This window comes from Prionailurus viverrinus, chromosome A3 (genome assembly GCF_022837055.1).
Source record: "Prionailurus viverrinus isolate Anna chromosome A3, UM_Priviv_1.0, whole genome shotgun sequence".
NCBI classification, from domain to species: Eukaryota; Metazoa; Chordata; class Mammalia; order Carnivora; family Felidae; genus Prionailurus; species Prionailurus viverrinus.
The window spans coordinates 59,180,012-59,198,325 of NC_062563.1; the positions used below are offsets into that span (position 1 = coordinate 59,180,012).

Consider the following 18,314-nt stretch of genomic DNA (forward strand, 5'->3'; position numbering starts at 1 on the left):
TCAAAATGAAAAACAAAAGTATACTTATCAACGTACATATTTTTATAAGATACATCTTTCTTAGACCTAAATATGAGACCCGAAACTGTAAAAATCTTAGAAGAAAGCACAGGCAGCAATTTCTCTGACATGAGTCATAGCAACATTTTTCTAGATCTGACTCCTGAGGCAAAGAAAATAAAAGGAAAAATAAGCTATTGGGACTATATCAAAATAGTCCTTCACAATGAAGGAAACAATCAACAAAATTAAAACAATCTACTGAATGGGAGAAGATATTTGCAAATGAAATATTCAAAAAAGGGTTAGTATCCAAAATATATAAAGAACTTCTACAACTTAACACCTCCCCTCTACTGAGTATTTACCCAAAGAATATAAAAACACTACTGTCCTACACCCCCCTACTGGGTATTTACCCAAAGAATATAAAAACACTAATTTGAAATGATACATGCACCACTATGTTTATTGCAGGATCATTTATAATAGCCAAATTATGGAAAAAGCCCAAGTATCCATCAATAGATGAATGAATAAAGATGTGGTGTGTATGTATGTGTATACACATGTATATATATGTAGTGGAATATTACTCAGCCCTAAAAAAGAATGAAATCTTGCCATTTACAACAACATGATAGAGCTAGAAAGTATAATGCTAAGTGAAAATAAGTCAGAGAAACACAAATACCATATGATTTCACTCATGTGGAATTTAAGAAACAAAACAAATGAACAAAGGAAAAAAAAGAGACAAACCAATAAATAGATTCTTTTTAAAATTAAAAAAAAAAATTTTTTTTAAATTTCCATCTCAGTTAGTTAGCATATAGTACAATAATGATTTCAGTAGAATCCAGTGATTCATTCCCTACATTTAACACCCAATGATCATCCCAAATGTTGGGATTGGGAGGACATCCCAGGTGTTCTCCTTAATGCCCCTTGCCCATTTAGCCCATCCACCTACCCACACCCCCTCCCGCAACCCTGTTTGTTCTCTGTATTTAAGAGTCTCTTCTGTTTTGTCCCCCTCCCTGTTTTTATATTCTTTTTGCTTCCTTTCCCTTATATTCATCCGTTTTGTATCTTAAAGTCCTCATATGAGTGAAGTCATATGATACTCGTCTCTCTCTAATTTTGCTTAGCTAATACTCTATAGTTCCATCCACATAGTTGCAACTGGCAAGATTTCATTCTTTTTGATTGCCAAGTAATATTCCATTGTATATATATACCACATCTTCTTTATCCATTCATCTGTCAATGGACATTTGGGCTCTTTCCATATTTTGGCTATTGTTGATAGTACTGCTATAAACATTGGGGTGCAAGTGTCCCTTTGAAACAGCACACCTGTATCCTTTGGATAAATACCTAGTAGTGCAATTGCCAGGTTGTAGGGTAACTTTATTTTTAATTTTTTGAGGAACCTCCATACTGTTTTCGAGTGGCTGCACCAGTTTGCATTTTCAACAGTAATGCAAAAGAGATCCCCTTTCTCCACATCCTTGCCAATATGTGTTGTTGCCTGAGTTGTTAATTTTAGCCATTCTGATAGGTATGAGGTGGTATCTCATTGTGATTTTGATTTGTATTTCCCTGATAATGAGTGATGTTGAGCATTTTTTCATATTCCTGTTACCCATCTGGATGTCTTCTTTGGAAAATATCTATTCATGTCTTCTGACCATTTCTTCACTGGATTATTTGTTTTTTGGGGTGTTGTGTTTGATAAGTTCTTTATAGATTTTGAATACTAACCCTTTATCTGATATGTCATTTTCTTTTTTTTTTTTTTTTTTTTTAAATTTTTTTTTTTCAACGTTTATTTATTTTTGGGACAGAGAGAGACAGAGCATGAACGGGGGAGGGGCAGAGAGAGAGGGAGACACAGAATCGGAGACAGGCTCCAGGCTCTGAGCCGTCAGCCCAGAGCCTGACGCGGGGCTCGAACTCACGGACCGCGAGATCGTGACCTGGTTGAAGTCGGACGCTTAACCGACTGCGCCACCCAGGCGCCCCTGATATGTCATTTTCAAATATCTTCTCCCACTCCATTGGTTGCCTTTTAGTTTTGCTGTTTCCTTTGCTGTGCAGAAGCTTTTTATCTTGATGAGGTCCTAATAGTTCATTTTTGCTTTTGTTTTCCTTGCCTTCACAGTTATGTTGAGTAAGAGGTTGCTGTGGCCGAGGTCAGAGAGGTTTTTGCCTGCTTTCTCCTCAAGGATTTTGATGGCTTCCTGTCTTACATTTAGGTCTTTCATCCATTTTGAGGGTTTTTTTGTGTGTATGGTGTAAGAAAGTGGTCCAGATTCATTCTTCTGCATGTTGCTGTCCAGTTTTCCCAACACCATTTGCTAAAAAGACTGTCTTTATTCCATTGGATATTCTTTACTGCTTTGTCAAATATTATTTGGCCATATGTTTGTGGGTCCATTTCTGGGTTCTCCATTTTGTTCCATTGATTTATGTGTCTGTTTTTGTGCTAGTACCATACTGTTTTGATTATTACAGCTTTGTAACACATCTTGAAGTCCAGAATTGTGATGCTTCCAGCTTTGGTTTTATTTTTCAGGATTGCTTTGGCTATTTGGAGTCTTTTCTGGTTCCATACAAATTTTAGGATTGTTCATTCTAGCTCTGTGAAGAATGCTGGTATTATCTGAACAGACTCTTAACTACAGAGAACAAACTGGTGGTTGCCAGAGGGGATGTGGAGGTGTGTGTGGGTAAAATAGGTAATAGGGATTAAAGAGTATACTTATCATGATGAGCACTGAGTAATGTATAAAATTGTTGAATCACTAAATTGTACACCTGAAACTAATACAACACTGTATGTTAACTATACTGAATTAAAATAAAAACAGAATAAAATTTTAAAAAGATACATTTCTTTAAACTTAAAACAGCCTCCTGTTCATACCCTTCCTCACCCCTCATGTCCACTCCCTACAAACTTCTTCAACTCTTTTTGCTCTTTATTCTGCTATTTGCTTCCCTATTTCTAAACCAAATGCTTATACTACTAATTCTTGATTTTCAACAGAAGATAGTATCAATTAATTTCCTTTTACAAATGATGAGAATTTCATTTTTCTACCCTTCACTTTTCCCTAATACATAGCCCATTATTCCACCATAATTAAAACCCACATTCAGTGGTTATGTTATTTTGATTAAATTAATGCTGTTCAGGGGCTCCTGGGTAGCTCAATCAGTTAAGTGTCCAACTTCGGCTCAGGCCATGATCTCTCAATTCATGGGTTTGAGCCCTGTGTCATGCTCTGTGTTGACAGGTCAGAGCCTGGAGCCTACTCCAGATTCTGTGTCTCCCTCTCTCTCTCTGCCCCTTTCCCCCTTGCACATTCTCTCTCTCTCTCTCTCTCTCTCTCTCTCTCTCTCTCTCTTGAAAACAAACATTAAAAAAAATTAATACTATTCACAGCCAAGTTCTGTTTATGTATGATTACATTTCTCTCCATGTACATCTTCATTCCCCTTGCATTAAACATTTCCTCATTTAAAAAATTTGTTTATTTTTCTGTGTATTCAACACAAATTTGCTCTCAAACCCTCCACCAGAGCTCTCAGGCTCCTCACAACCTACTTGTTCTCAAGCAGGTTAATTCCTCAGGTACCAAACTTTCCACTGCCGTTGGGTTGCTTTCACCACATACGACTGTTGTGTGGGGTCTCACCTTGACCCTTGGAGTGTGAGCTCCCTTTGACTCTCCTGTGTTGAGTCCTCTACTTCCTGGCTCCCATTTCTTCCCCTTTTCCTTGATTTCCTCCCTCTTTTCGTATTCTTCAGTATTTCTTGAGAATGTATATTCAGCAAGTAAAGTTTTTGAAGTATCTGAAAATGTCTTCACTTGGTTAACAAATTGTACTTGATTAATAGTTTGGCTGGGTATATAATTCCTATTTTAAAACGATTCTCCCTTAGAATTTTGAAGGTTTTATTCCACTGTCTTTTACTTTCCAGTATTATTGTGGAGAAGTGTCATATTGTTCTGATTCCTAATCTTTTGTTTGTGATCTGTTTTTTTTTTTCTTTCTTTTCTTTGGAAGATTTTAGGATTTTCTTTCATTGGCACTCTGAAATAGCATGAGGATGTGCCTCAGGATAGGTCCTTTTTTGCTGGGCTATCTCTTTTGAACTGGGTCCTTAGATTTTATCTTTCATTCAAAAGTGAGCCCTTGTTAACGTCAATATATGTGAAGAAGTGAAAAAGGGAGGTTCACAATATATTCTAGTGAGTAAAATTAGAAATCATACCAGAATAAGAGTACTTCACTCTTATTGGTGATGGCTGAATATGCAAAAACAAACACACAAACAAAAACCATTTTAGGTTAAATCCTGGATCCTCCAAAAAAATAGTATAACTTCTCTCTTGGGAAGATTCTAATTTACAAAGATCCTTTTAATTTATCAAAATCTTCTATTTAAGAAGCTTATTATTGAAAGGGAATTCAGATTATGTATCATCTATTGATCAGCAATCTTTCAGCACTAATAGAAAGTGTTTCAAAATTTGTCTTTTGATTTAATATTATCATGAGGTAAATTAAAGGATGATCTATTTTGTGGGGGTTATTAATACAGGTTCTCTATCTGGTAAAGAAATGAAACAAATTGGTTGTAAAATAGGGAAAGAATTTGGGACAGGACATGGCTCATTTGTACACTTCCTAATTGTGTAATTTTCCTTGGCACATGTACAGACTCATAAGCATTGCCATTTAATATGATTTCTCAGATTATATCTCTTTTTTGAGATGGAAAAAGAGCTAAGAATAAAAATACAAGAATAATTATTCCTCCTTAGTTCTCCTGTCTCTTTTGGCCTCATTTTTGTGCATTGTTTCTCCAGGGAGAAGAGCCTGATCTGTTTGAGCCTGCACAGACCCTGGGAAGGGGATTTCTAAAGAGCTGAACAATAACTGTATTTTGTTGGACTCTTTCCAAACATGTTAATGTTCTTTATGTAAGTACAGGCATGGGAAAAAATGCAAGCAGAGGTTAGATGAACTGCCCTAGATTACAGAAGGATCGGTGCACTGTCCTTACAAAAGGGAATGCCAAGGACTTTCCTGCTGCACAAATCCTCAAAGAGAGTGCTTATAATGACTGTATTCTAAGCTACAGAGCCACCACGACTCCTGGAGCACAGATGACAGTTGTGGTACCGGCAGGAATTTACTTTAAAATACTTTACATTGGGTTATAAAGTGACATAGATGTATGTATGAGTTGGCTTTAATCCACACTCTGGAGCCAGCATCAGACACTTTAGTTCTAAATGTGAATTTATATTGTAGAGGTAGTTGGGGAGCATATAATCAAATGCCTGCACTCCAGCTGTCTTTCTTTCCAAGCAGCAAACAGAAAATTTGTTAATCAACCCAATGGATATTAGAAAAGTGATTTTAGGGGCATCTGGGTGGCTCATTTGGTTAAGCGTCTGACTTTGGCTCAGGTCATGATCTCACTGTTTGTGGGTTCAAGCCCCGCATCGGGCTCTGTGCTCACAGCTCAAAGCCTGGAGCCTTTTTTGAATTCTGTGTCTCCCTCTCTCCCTTCCCCTCCCCTGCTCATGCTCTGTCTCTCTCTCTCTCTCTCAAAAATAAATAAACATTAAAAAATTTTAAAAAAAATAAGTGATTTTAGGGAGGCAAACCATAAGAGACTCTTAAATACAGAGAACAAATTGAGGGCTGATGGGGGGGGGTGGGGGAGAGGGGAAAATGGGTGATGGGCATTGAGGAGGGCACTTGTTGGGATGAGCACTGGGTGTTGTATATAAGCAACAAATCATGGGAATCTACTCCCAAAGCCAAGAGCACACTGTATACAGTGTTAGCTAACTTGACAATAAATTATTTAAAAAAGAAAAGTGATTTTATCGGTGAAATTTGTTTTGATTTCTTTTTTTTTTTAATGTTTTTATGTATTTTTGAGAGAAAGAGAGCAGGAGTGACTGGGGGAGGGGCAAAGAGAGAGTGGGACAGAGGATCCGAAGCTATCAGCACAGAGCCTGATGTGAGACTCACAAATGTGAGACTCACAAACTCACAAATGGTGGGATCATGACCTGAGCTGAAGTTGGACGCTTAACCAACTGAGCCACCCAAGTGCTCCAACATTTGTTTTGTTTGAGAAGGTGAGTTGAGTAAAATGTAGTGAGCCCTTCACCTCTCACCCTCTAGAATGGTATGTATGGCTTAAACTAAACATTCCTATGTCCAATTTCCGACACAAGGATTCTGATTGCCTGATATCAACCACAAAATTACTTCTGGGATATGATTGTGATTTTGTCTTGAGTTAACATTTAATGCCAGGTGTAGTCAGAGCTCTGAGACTTCAAGAGCTTATAGAACAGGGTGTAGGACTATATGGACTTTCTTTAATTAAATTAAAATTTAATTTAATTAAAAATTAATTTTTTAAACTTAAATTTAAAAATTTAATTTAATCTAAGTTTTTGTATTTAATTTAAATCCAAGTTAGTTAACATATAGTGTAATAATAATTTCAGCTATAGAATTTTGTGATTCATCACTTACATATAATACCCAGTGCTCATCCCAACAAGGGTCCTCCATATTGCCCCTCACCCCTGAGCTTTATTTCTAATAAATGTTCAATATATGTTTGAATATGCTCCAAAATTTGGTCTGTGACTTGCTTCCATTTTAATAAATTACCTTTCTTTTCTTTTTTTAAGTTTATTTATTTTGACAGAGACAGAAATAGAGTGCATGAGTGGGGGATGGGCAGAGAGACAGGGAGAGAGAGAATCTCAAGCAGGTTTTCCCCTGTCAGCATGGAGCCAGGGCTGGATCTCACAAACCATGCGATCGTGAACCGAGCCAAAATCAAGATTCAGATGCTTAACCGACTGAGCCACTGGCTCAGGCGCCCATGGAAAGAAGAATTTTGAATGGAGGTCTGACTCCTTAAAGCCCACGTAATTTGGGTGATGACTCTAATCTTCAATGAAAGTAATGTTAAGGGAAAAGAAAGTGATGTTACCCTGCTTCTGTGAATAATACCGAAATCAACTCAGATTGTGTGTTAATGGAAAAAGCATTGGTTTGGGATTCAGAAAAGAATAGCGACAAATCCTGGTTCTGCTACCTATCAGATATGTGATATTGGCAAGTTACTAAAATTTGTGTGGGCCTCAATTTTCTCATCTGTAAAATGGGACTAATTTTATTTTTCTTTTAGCTTTATTGTGAGAAAAGCGAGATACCTTTCAGAAATACAGCAAGCACAGTGCTTAGGACATAAGAGTCTTTTTGCAGTGTTCTTCTTCCTTTGGGGGAATATTCCCTTGCTAAGATCTGAAATCAGATCTGGGATTTACTCCTCTTTTCATCCCTGGAATTTCGCATAGTGCTAGCTAGTTGAACCGGATCAATGGATGTTTTTTGACTTAACTAATCTCCTAAAACTTGTTTTGGGACTGGTTTTGAGCAGGGTTTTGAGCCCATTAGAAGAAAGGTACTGTAACAAGGATGTGTGAGTACAAAGAAGATATTTTCCCATACATTACATTCAAATGGACTATCATTAATAGACCAAGAAACTATGCCGTAGGTCACAGGTTTACATTCACAGAATTCATGTTATAAGAGGAAACACAAAGTCATGAGTAGGAGAAATCAAGTTGAAAATGTGGGCCAAAAGTCAAGTAGCAGAATCTGTAAGCAGGGCTCAAATGAAAATCAGTAATGTCAAAAACACATATTGCTTCCAGGATTAAAGAAATTAAATCAAAGAAAAACTGAAAATTATTACATTTAGTAACTAACTGGCAACTAATGGATGCTTATAGAAAACACAAATGACAACTCTATTACGAATTAAAGAACATTAACTGTGAACAGAAATCAAAGAGTTCTCTTACGAATTCTTTCTGGCATCAGGTGTAAGCAGGAGAATATTCAGCTTTCCTTTCCTGTTTAAAAAAAATTTTTTTAAGATTAATTTTATTGTTGAGAGACTGAGCACAGCAGGGGAGGGGCAGAGAGACAGGGAGACACCGAATCTGAAGCAAGCTCCAGGCTCTGACCTGTCAGCACAGAGCCCGACACGGTGCTCAAACCCACAAACCACAACATCATGACCTGAGCTGAAGTTGGACCTACTGAGCCACCTAGGTGCACCTTACATTTCCCGATTTAAATGCCTTTTCATTATTTTGAAATTGCATGTGTGAAAAAAAGCTTATGGGAAAGAACTGATGGCCAGGAGAGGATGCAACTGATAAGGTGGACAGATGTGGACAGAACATAAAAGTCAGGGCACTGAGTACAGGGGCAGGATCCTGGATCACTACCACCCTAAGGTGTAGGCAACTCATGAGGAAAGACTCATATGTGAAGTTTTCCACTTCTAATGTAAAGACTTTTGGTGTTACTAAACCCATGACACTTTGGCCAATTACCTGACAGCTGGTCTCTAATCCTAACCGTAAAACTAACCCTGACCCTAACCTAACCCTGTCCTAACCCTATCCTAACTCTAACCATTACCCTGACCACAAGCAAATAGTGTTACTCAAGTTTTGAATTGAAGGTATACTTTCATCTCTGAACACTTACCATCCCAGGGCATGTGTCTGTGCCTGTGTCCCCATGTTCTTTCTCAGACTGCAGTCAGAGTAAAAGCAGATGGCCACTGGGGTTCAAGTGTTCTCAGGGGAGAGACCTATACTGGAGACCAGGCCTATTTCTTCAGATATGCTTTGCCAAAGATTTTAGACTAAGTGGCATCTTTTTGGGGGATCATGGGGTATATTTAGTGAGGGTATTTGTATTCTCTGTAAGGGAACAAAAGTATCTTTGAAGGTTAACTTCTCTCTCCATTCCCCATCTTTCTACTACAATGAAATAATTTCAGCATCCTGCTAGGCATCGTCTCCCTTCTTCTTAACCGCTAAAGTATAATTTTCAAAAAGTTAAAAGCACGACTCTCATGGCAGCCATAAAATGAACATGAAGTAACAGTTTTATTCAATTCAGTAATTAATGAGGGAACCAGTAAGATGTTAAGACTAGTTCAAAGGAGAATCTTAAGAACAGATAAATAGGTACAGATTAAGATATTGGTCACAAATATTGAAGTGATTTTGCTAATAGATGTAAAATAGGTTAATATCCAGTGGGGGTATCTCTATGGACCAGAGTTTATTTGTACTGCTTTGGACACCATTTTCTACAAGTTACCTTTCAAAGTGTACAATTCTGGGGTTTTCAGTACGTTCACAATGTTGTGCAAGCATCATTGCGTTTTCCAAAACATGTTTATCACTCCAAAGGAAAATCTATGCCCATTAAACAGTTACTCTCCATTTCTCCCACTCTTCTCTTTCCCCTAGCCCATGACAAACACTAACCTATTTTCTATCTCTACAGATTTGCCTACGTATTTCATACATATGGAATCATATAATATATGGCTCTTTGTGTCTAGATTCTTCCATTTACCATAGTGGCTTTCAAGATTCAATCAAGCTGTATTGTAGCATGTGCCAATACTTCATTCCTTTTTATGGACGAATAATATTCCACAGTATGGATATACCACATTTGGTTTGCCCATTCATCAGATGATGGACATATGGATGTTTCCACTTTTTAACTATTATGAATAATGCTGCTCCTGAACATTCATGTAAAGTTTTTTTTTGCGTGTGAATACAGATTTTTCAGTTCTCTTGGGTACATACCTAGGAACAGAATGGCTGGGTCATATAGTAACTTTATGTTGAACTTTTTGAGAACATTTCAAACTCTTTTCCAAAGCAACTACACCATTTAAATTCTCATCAGAAAGGTATGGAAGTTCTAATTTCACCAATGCTTATTATTGTCTATTTCTTGTCTTTTAATTGAAGCCATCCTAGAGAGTGCAGTGTGGTATCTCATGGTAGGTTTTTTTTTTTTTCCTTTTTTCTTTAATGTTTATTTAGTTTTGAGAGAGAGAGTGCAAGCTGGGAGAGAGTGTGAGTGGGGAAGGGACAGAGAGAGGGAGACACAGAATCCAAAGCAGGCCCCAGGCTCTGAGCCATCAGCACAGAGCCCGATGCAGGGCTCATACCCACGAACCATGAGATCATGACCTGTGCCAAAGTTGGACACCCAACTGAGTAAGCCACCCAGGAGCCCCATAGGTTTTTTTTTTTTTTAACTTTAGAGAGAGAGAGAGGCTGAGTGGGGGAGAGGGGCAGAGGGAGAGAGAGAGAATCTCAAGCAGATTCCATGCTCAGTACAGAGCCCAATACAGGGATCGATCCCACGACCCTGGGGTCATGACCTGAGCTGAAATCAAGAGTTAGAGAAGCTCAACCGACTGAGCCACCCAGGTGCCTCTCATCATAGTTTTGATGTGCATTTCCCTCATGGCTAATGATGTAGAGTATTTTTTCATGTGCTTATTGACTATCTACATATCTTCTTGGGAGAAATATCTGGCTATTTTAATTAATCCTCTACTTCACTAATGTTCTAATTTTGTGTAGTCTACTTTTATACCCATCTATGGAGTTCTTTCTTTAAAAAAATTTTTTTTTAACATTTAATCATTTTTGAGAGACAGAGAGAGACAGAGCATGAGCGGGGAAGGGGCAGAGAGAGGGAGACACAGAATCTGACACAGGCTCCAGGCTCTGAGCTGTCAGCACACAGCCCAGTGCGGGGCTCGAACTCACAAACCGTGAGCTCCTGACCTGAGCTGAAGTCACACGCTCAACCGATTGATCCACCCAGGTGCCCCTGGAGTTCTTTCAAAGGTTTTTTTTTTTTTTTTTTTTAATTTAAGAGAGAGCAGGGGGGAAGGGCAGAGAGAGAGAGGGAGAGAGAGAGAATCCCAAGTAGGGTCTGCTCTGCCAGTACAGAACCCGATGTGGGGCTTGAGTTCAGGAACCCTGAGATCATGACCTGAGCCAAAACCAAGAATCAGACACTTAACCAACTGAGCCACCGGGCACCCCCATCTATGGAGTTCTTAATTTCAAGTATTGTGGTTTTTTTCCTAAGATTCCATTAGATCTTTTAAAAAATGTATATTTTTTTTCTAGTTCTTTGCTAAAATTCTCTATATTTTCATCTCAATCCTTGAACTTATCATTTATATATAATCCCATTCTGCATCTGGCAATTCCATCCAATATCTGTCTACTTTGTGAATTTCTTACTAATAGATTTTGATTTTTTTCTCTTTTTAGTCATATGGTCTTGTTTCCTATTATGCCTGGTAATATATTGATGCTGATATGGTATATGAAAGATCAAAGAAAAAACCTGAGGCTCTGGATGGTGTTATCATCTGTTGGGAGGATATATTTTTGCTCCTGGAAGGTAATTATGGTTGGGGGAGATCTTATTTTAGCTAGGCATTGAGATGCTTGTGGGCTGGGCAGGTCTAATCTTTGGGAAGTCTTGTCTTTTTCTGGTTCCTGTCTACACTGGGAGTTGTAACACTTTGAGGATCCCAACTCCAATTTTTGTCCCTCTGGGCCTGTAAACTTCTAGAAGATATGCTTGGCTTCTTGGTCTCTGAGCTGCAACTTGGGAATCAGCACATACTTTGAAGGGAAGAACTTGATTATATGTCAGTTTCACCTCTCCCAGGTACATATCCCTTCAAGTCCTTGCTGCCATAGCAGTTCTTTCATGACTTGAAACAGATTTGTTCTTATACTTTATCCAGCTCTTATGATTGTTTTCAGCAGGAAGATTGGTCTTTAACTGCCATTAGTAGAAGAAATTCCCTACATCTTTTAATGTCTTGATGAAGATGTATGATATGGTTGTGGGTTGGTGGCCAAGTAGGTTGCATATAACATATCCACTCAAACATTCCTATCTCCAGAATCTTCAGACTCTTTTCTCAATCTATAATATGCCAGGGAAATTTTGGCATCTCAGCCTCATTGACTATAGGCCATTGTTAAATCTAGGCTTCAATAAACTAAGGAATCAAACCTTTGAGCCACTCACAGGTGCTGAATATGACATATTTTATCAAGAATCCTGAGTACAAAATTTATTCATAAATTCTGCTGAATCCAACCTTATATTTTATACTTCTTGGTTTAACACTTTATTTTTTTTAAGTTTATTAAGAGAGAGACAGCATGGATGGGAACAGGGAAAGGACAGAGAGAGAGGGAGAGAAAGAGAATCCTAAGCAGGCTCCACACTGTCAGTGTAGAGCCCGATGCAGGGTTCAAACTCATGAACCATGAGATCATGACCTGAGCCTCCCAGGGGCCCATTGGTTTAACACTTCTTTTTTTTTTTTAATTTTTTAATGTTTATTTTTGAGAGAGAGAGAGAGACAGAGACAGAGCATGAGCAGGGGAGGGGCAGAGAGAGAAGGAGACACAGAAGCTGAATCAGGTCCAGGCTGTCAGCACAGAGCCCAACTCGGGGCTTGAACCCACAAACTGTGAGATCCTGACCTGAGCTGAAGTCAGATGCTTAACTGACTGAGCCACCCAGGTGCCTCAGTTTAACACTTTATGTTCCATGCCCATATATGACTGTCAGCTTTCTCCCAATACATATTGGCAAGATATTCTAACTCCCTTGGTGTATAAATCTATTTCCATCCCTGCCCCAGGAGACCGTGCAATCATCTTCCTGGGCTATGCTGGGAGTTACTATGGGCCCTGGAGCCAGTGAGGTGCCATGTGGGCAGGTTTTGAGGAGAATAGGCAAAGGCCTCAGATGAAGTCTTGAAAGCTCTTCCAATTAGTGAATGATAGTTTTCTCATATAGAGAAATGCTACTTCTGTTGGCAAGGGAAGCTTGGGATTTAGGAACTCAGCTTTTTAAAGTATTATTAATAATACATTAGTATTGTTTGTTCAGTAACTCTAGAATCTATGATGGTTTCTATTTTTTTTGCATTATGAAGCTCTATTTTGAATCTTCCCTCTTTTTCTTTCTGTTGATCAATTTTTCTAGAGGCTGTATTAATTTTTCAGTATCTGACTTTTGGATTTACCTATTTTTCTCAGTTACACGTTTGTTTTGATACATTTTTTGATAGCCTTCGGGGATAATTTTGTCAATTTCTATTCTAATTCTGTTATTCTCTGTCTCTTATTTCTTTCAAGTTTCTGCATCCGACTTGCTTTTTAAAAAATTGAGATATAATTGGGGCTCCTGGCTGGTTCAGTCAGGAGCATGCAACTCTCAATCCTGGGTTAAGAGTATGACCCTCACGTTGGCTGTAGAGATTACTTAAAAATAAAATCATAAAAAAAAATGAGATACAGTATAATTGACATATAACATTGTGTAAGTTTAAGGTGTAGTCCCCCTTAACCTGCAGACCTCAGTGGATGCTTGAAATCATGAATAGTACTGAACCCTATATATACAATGTTTTTCCTATATATATACCTATTATTAAGCTTAGTTTATAGATTAGGTGGTAAGAGATTAACAATTATAGCTAATAATAGCTAAAAATAGTAGCTAATGATAACACAATGCAATAAAAGTTATGTGAATGTAGTCTCTCTCAAAGCATTTCATTGTACTGTACCTTCTTCCTCTTGTGATGATGTGAGATGATAAGATGCTCATATGATGAGATGAAGTGAGGTGAATAATGGTGTTGTGATATAGCATCAGGCTACCCTTGGCCTTCTGTCCATAGATCAGAGGAAGATCATCTGTTTCCAGACAGCGGTTAACAGCAGGTAACTGAAACGGAGGATAAAGGCGGACTACTATATAGATTTGACATTTATATTGCAATATGATTACCATTGTAGTGTTAGCTAACACCTTTATTGTGTCACATAATTATCACTTTGTCTGCATCCCTTCAAATATTTCCATCACAAGTCTATGGTCCTTCTTCCCAATCACGTGTCCTAATTGCAGGAAGAGAATTTGCTCAAGTTGAACACTTAACCTTTGCAACAATTTGTAACCGGAACTACTGTATTTGAAATCGGAAGATGACCCCTGTCTGTCCTATGTCTATACCAGATAAAGGATTCTTTCAATTTCACCATATCTATACCTTGAGATGGGAATTTAATACTTCACGCTTATCTTTAAACAAACAAATAAACTCTCTAGGGCAGTCAGGAACAGCCATCTCACTCTACGATCTTTGTAGTTATCAGGGTTGCTATAGCAATCAAGTGCAGCAGCAGCAAGAGCCCCAAAAGCCTTGTCCTTCATCAGCCCCTCATACTAACCAACAGTGCTAATTTGAGTATCTTGCTGGCTCTGTGTGCCACAGATTACTACATCTCTTTTGCTCCCTGTGCATGCACAAATAGGTGAGGAGCCAGCCAGAATTCCCTATTGAGGAAACGGGTTTCCTGGGGTCCTGGCAGGGAACAGAATGCAACCCAGAATGGCTAGAGAGACTTGCTACTGAACAGGTATGGACAGGTTTAGGGAGCCAGTTGTATTTGTTTGAATAGCCATAATGAAGTACCACAAACTATGCAGCTTAAAACAACAGAAATCGTCTCACAGTTCTAGAGGCTAGAAGTCTGAGATCCAGGTGTCTGTAGGATTGGTTCCTTCTGAGGGCATTAGGGAAGGATCTGTTCTAGGACTTTCTCCTAGCTTCTGGTAGTTCCTTGGCTTGTGACAGCATAACTCCAAAATTTACAAGGTGCTCTTCCTGTGTGTGTGTGTGTCCATGTCCAACCTTCCCTCTTAAAAGGACACCAGTCACAATGCATCGAAGTCCACCCTAATGACCTTACTGTAACTTAACTAACTATATCTGCGATGACTCTATTTCCAAATAAAGTCACATTCTGAGGTACTGGGGATTAGGACTTTAACATATGAATTTTGGGGGACCCAATTCAAACCATAATACCAAAAAGAGGTGAGGAGTACCCAGAGATGAGCAAGAGTAGAAAGTTGTCACCATCGTGTGACATATTCTCTACTGGCCCCTCCAGATCCCCTCTCCAACCTTCTTCACTTTGCTCTGTGCCCAGGAGGCTGACTTCTGTCGGCTGCATCCCCTATGCCCTAAACGACAATGTCATACATGCTGATCCATTTACCGGACACGACTCTCTACTTGACCGGGTGGCAAACACATATTCACTTCCCAAGCCCCAGTCAAGCAACAGCTGCTCTGTGGGGCTTTCTCAGTCCCCTCCCTGAGGAACCCAACCTTAATTCTGTGCATCCCCACTGTCTCCACCCTGACTCCCACTACCCTTTGTACCTATTTGCTTACCTGTGAGTTCATCAGGGCAGGGCCCATCTCCCATTCTTCTCCGCAATTCCAGGGTCTGGCAGCTTGTCTGAGAGGGAGAGGTTCCAGTGAATATTTCTGGAAGGAGTATTTTCTTGCCATCCCTGGGCCCTGCTCCACTGCATCCAAATCTCCCTGATTACAGCGCTCTTCCTCAGTTTTACTCAGAGGATCTTTGTCAGTGGCCTCCCAGTTCTCAACCACAGAGGTCCCTCCTCTCTGGGAGGTCAATTCTGGTTGTTCTTCCCACAGGGCTCTTCTCTTCATGTGGCTTCTAACCTGCCCAGTTAGGTCCAGGCTTCTGAGCTGACCCCTTCTGATCCTCTGCAGATTTCTTGGTTTCCAGTGAGAAATATCACTCAGTTCCCACATGTTCTGTAGGGGATTTACTTATACTTTTCAGTTCTGTCCTAATTAACAGTCACATTTTGTCAGGGACTCCTTTGTCAAAACCTGAGGGTCATTTTGATGGGAGTTTTCCTTTACTTCTCTTTTGGGTGTTGGATTTAACTGCTTCTCTGAGGACATTGCTAGGAGGACCGTGAGCCTGTGCAAGGCCAGCTACCATGTGTCTAGTTTTACAACAGCTTTGAGGAAATACTCATTTTAAAAGCCCTACCTCCACATTCTCTATAGCTTTTCTTTAGTATCACGTACTCCGTGTTTCCCAGCCTTTAAATTCTCTTAGAACAAATGTGACTGGGTTGATTGCCGTGTAGGGGACTCGCAGGGGAGCCCTAATATCGCTGTCTTCTATACTCACGAGGACGTCTAGATTGAGTTTGATCTGATGCCTTGACTCAGGGTCGTACAATATCGCTGCTGCCTCTTCAGCAGCTCTATCGGATCCCTTGTGAGAGCATGGAAAACGTGGGCCAAACAATTTTTTAAAATCGGAAAGTAATTGCTTTTAATTTTTAATGCTATTTTTTGTTATCCGTAAAAGTGTTCCTTGTTGTGTTAAATGCTATGTTATTCCAAACACACCTGGGTTTTCTGGCGTGCACTCCGCTCCCCAAAAGACAAATAAATGCCCTCGGTTGGGCAACCTGCAGCTGTGAGAACAAGATGTCTTTTTCCCTCACTCCTCCCCCTCTCAGAGTGAGGGGCGGGGAGTCAAGTCCTGCGGTCCCGAGCTGCCTCCCAGGAGGGGCGGGGGAAGAAGAGTCTAGGCGCTCCTCGCAAGCGCAACGGAGAGAGGAGGGGGGAACCTGGCAGCCGGGATGGGACTTCCTCCCTCCACTCCGGAACTGTGCGCTGGAGTGGCCGGGACTCGGAAACCCAGGCGGCGCCGCGGGAGCCGGCGGGGTGGCGGTGGGGGCCCGGGGGCGGGCCCGGGGCGGGGCCGCGGGCGGAGCCGGGACGGGGGCGGGGCCTGCGCGGCTGAGCGGGCTGCGAGCCTGGAGCTGCGCCGGCCGCGCTCCCGGGACTCTGAGAGCGCAGGACGCCGGCTGGCTGCGGTCCTAGCCGCCGCCGCCTCCTCCCGAGCGGGCTCGGCCCGGCGCGGCAGGCGGCCGGGGCGATGTAAGCCGGGGCCCGCGGGCGCGGTCGGACCGCTGCGATGTGGCTCAAGCCCGAGGAGGTGCTGCTGAAGAACGCCCTGAAGCTCTGGGTGACTCAGAAGAGCAGCTGCTACTTCATCCTGCAGCGGCGCCGCGGGCACGGCGAGGGGGGTGGCCGCCTCACGGGTAAGGGGCGCGCCGGGGCGGGCGGGCGCGGCGGGCCGGGCCCCGGACCTCGCTCCCTGCCGGGCCCGCGGCCCCCAGCCCGGGGTGCATCGCAGGTGGCGATTTCGTGGGAGACGCCGGGCCGGGACGGCCCTGCCTCGGGCTTGTTTTCCTTTCTTCTGTATTTCTCTTGCAAGCCCCCGTCGAGGTTGTGGCAGAAGGGACTTGCGGGCTCGTGCGTTCTTGCGGGAGAGGCAGGTGCCTTCGCCTCTTGGCCCAGTGACCGCCTGGAGGCCAGATTCGGCTCAGGAATCGAAAGAGAAGCGCCGGCTGGAGCTCGAGCCGAGGGAGCGAGGGCCGCCCCGGGAGGAGCGCAGGCCGCTGTGCGGGGCCAGGTGACAGCGGGGTGCGGCCCCGACTCGGCCATCTGGATGCGCCCCGACGTTCCAGGTGGTGTCTCGGCTGGGGACACACGGACGGCCCACCGCCACCGACCCTGGCAATCCCCGGCTGTCGGGCGTGTGGGCAGGGCGGGCTGGGGACCGTTTGCGCGCCCGGAGGAGAAGCCGAGGCAGTGCGAATCCCAAGCTTACGATCTTAGTAGCAAAATTGAGCGGGTCAGTTACCCCCTCCCCCACTTGTTTCTTCCAAGCAATGATAGGAGGAAAAAACTCAGGCTTGTAAAATTTATGAAAAAACAAAGCAATTTTTCTAAAAGTTACTATCCAAGGCTCCGTGAAGATCAAGCATTTGGAAAAATTGAGACCAGCTTGCGTAGTTGGGCCACCTGTTTAAATGGGTCAATGGAAGAACAGTTTATTAGACTTTTTCATTTGTGTCTAGGGGATCTATATGGAATTTCCGAATTTTGGAATCTGAAATAAAGGAGACCTCAGATCTTTTTCCCATCACATCCCTCCTTATACTGAGAATCAGACCACGGCTGGAGAGAGAGAGGTCAAGGGACTGAGCTTGGGTCCCTGGCCTCACTATTGGTGACTCCACTGTCTGCTTATTCTGGGGGAAGTCCTCCTGGAGTAAAGTTTAATGGGGGAATGTGATCAACAGGCCCTGAAACAGAACCAGGTGCAAAGGGAACTACCCTTCCTGTACTTTAAACCCGGAAGGTGAGAAAGCTGGCAGTTGGATTCCTTAAGAGGATGGACTTCACTGAGCCTCAAGGAATGGGTATGACTTGGTGGCATTCTGGACGAAAGAATAGTGGGGTAGTTGAAGAATCTGGATGAAAGCGGTAGTGGGGTTACCTATGGTAGTGGTGAGTAGTGAGGACAGGTTGGGCAGCAGGTGGGCCTGCTCTGGGAGCAGTTTTAAGCTCTGAGGGAGGGAGTTAGTATAGGAGGCAG

General features: G+C 41.7%; 1 protein-coding gene across 3 annotated transcripts in view; it reads left to right on the forward strand.

Moving 5' to 3' along the window:
- Positions 1-16,680: 16,680 nt before the first annotated feature.
- The window catches only part of TBC1D8 (TBC1 domain family member 8), a 118,364-nt gene continuing 116,730 nt past the window's right edge, over positions 16,681-18,314 (forward strand). For all 3 annotated transcript variants that reach the window (XM_047852351.1, XM_047852352.1, XM_047852353.1), the window contains exon 1: positions 16,681-16,971. In XM_047852351.1, coding sequence (XP_047708307.1) covers positions 16,845-16,971 — 127 coding nt within the window. In that variant the 5' untranslated portion in view covers positions 16,681-16,844. The remainder of the gene's footprint in view (positions 16,972-18,314) is intronic.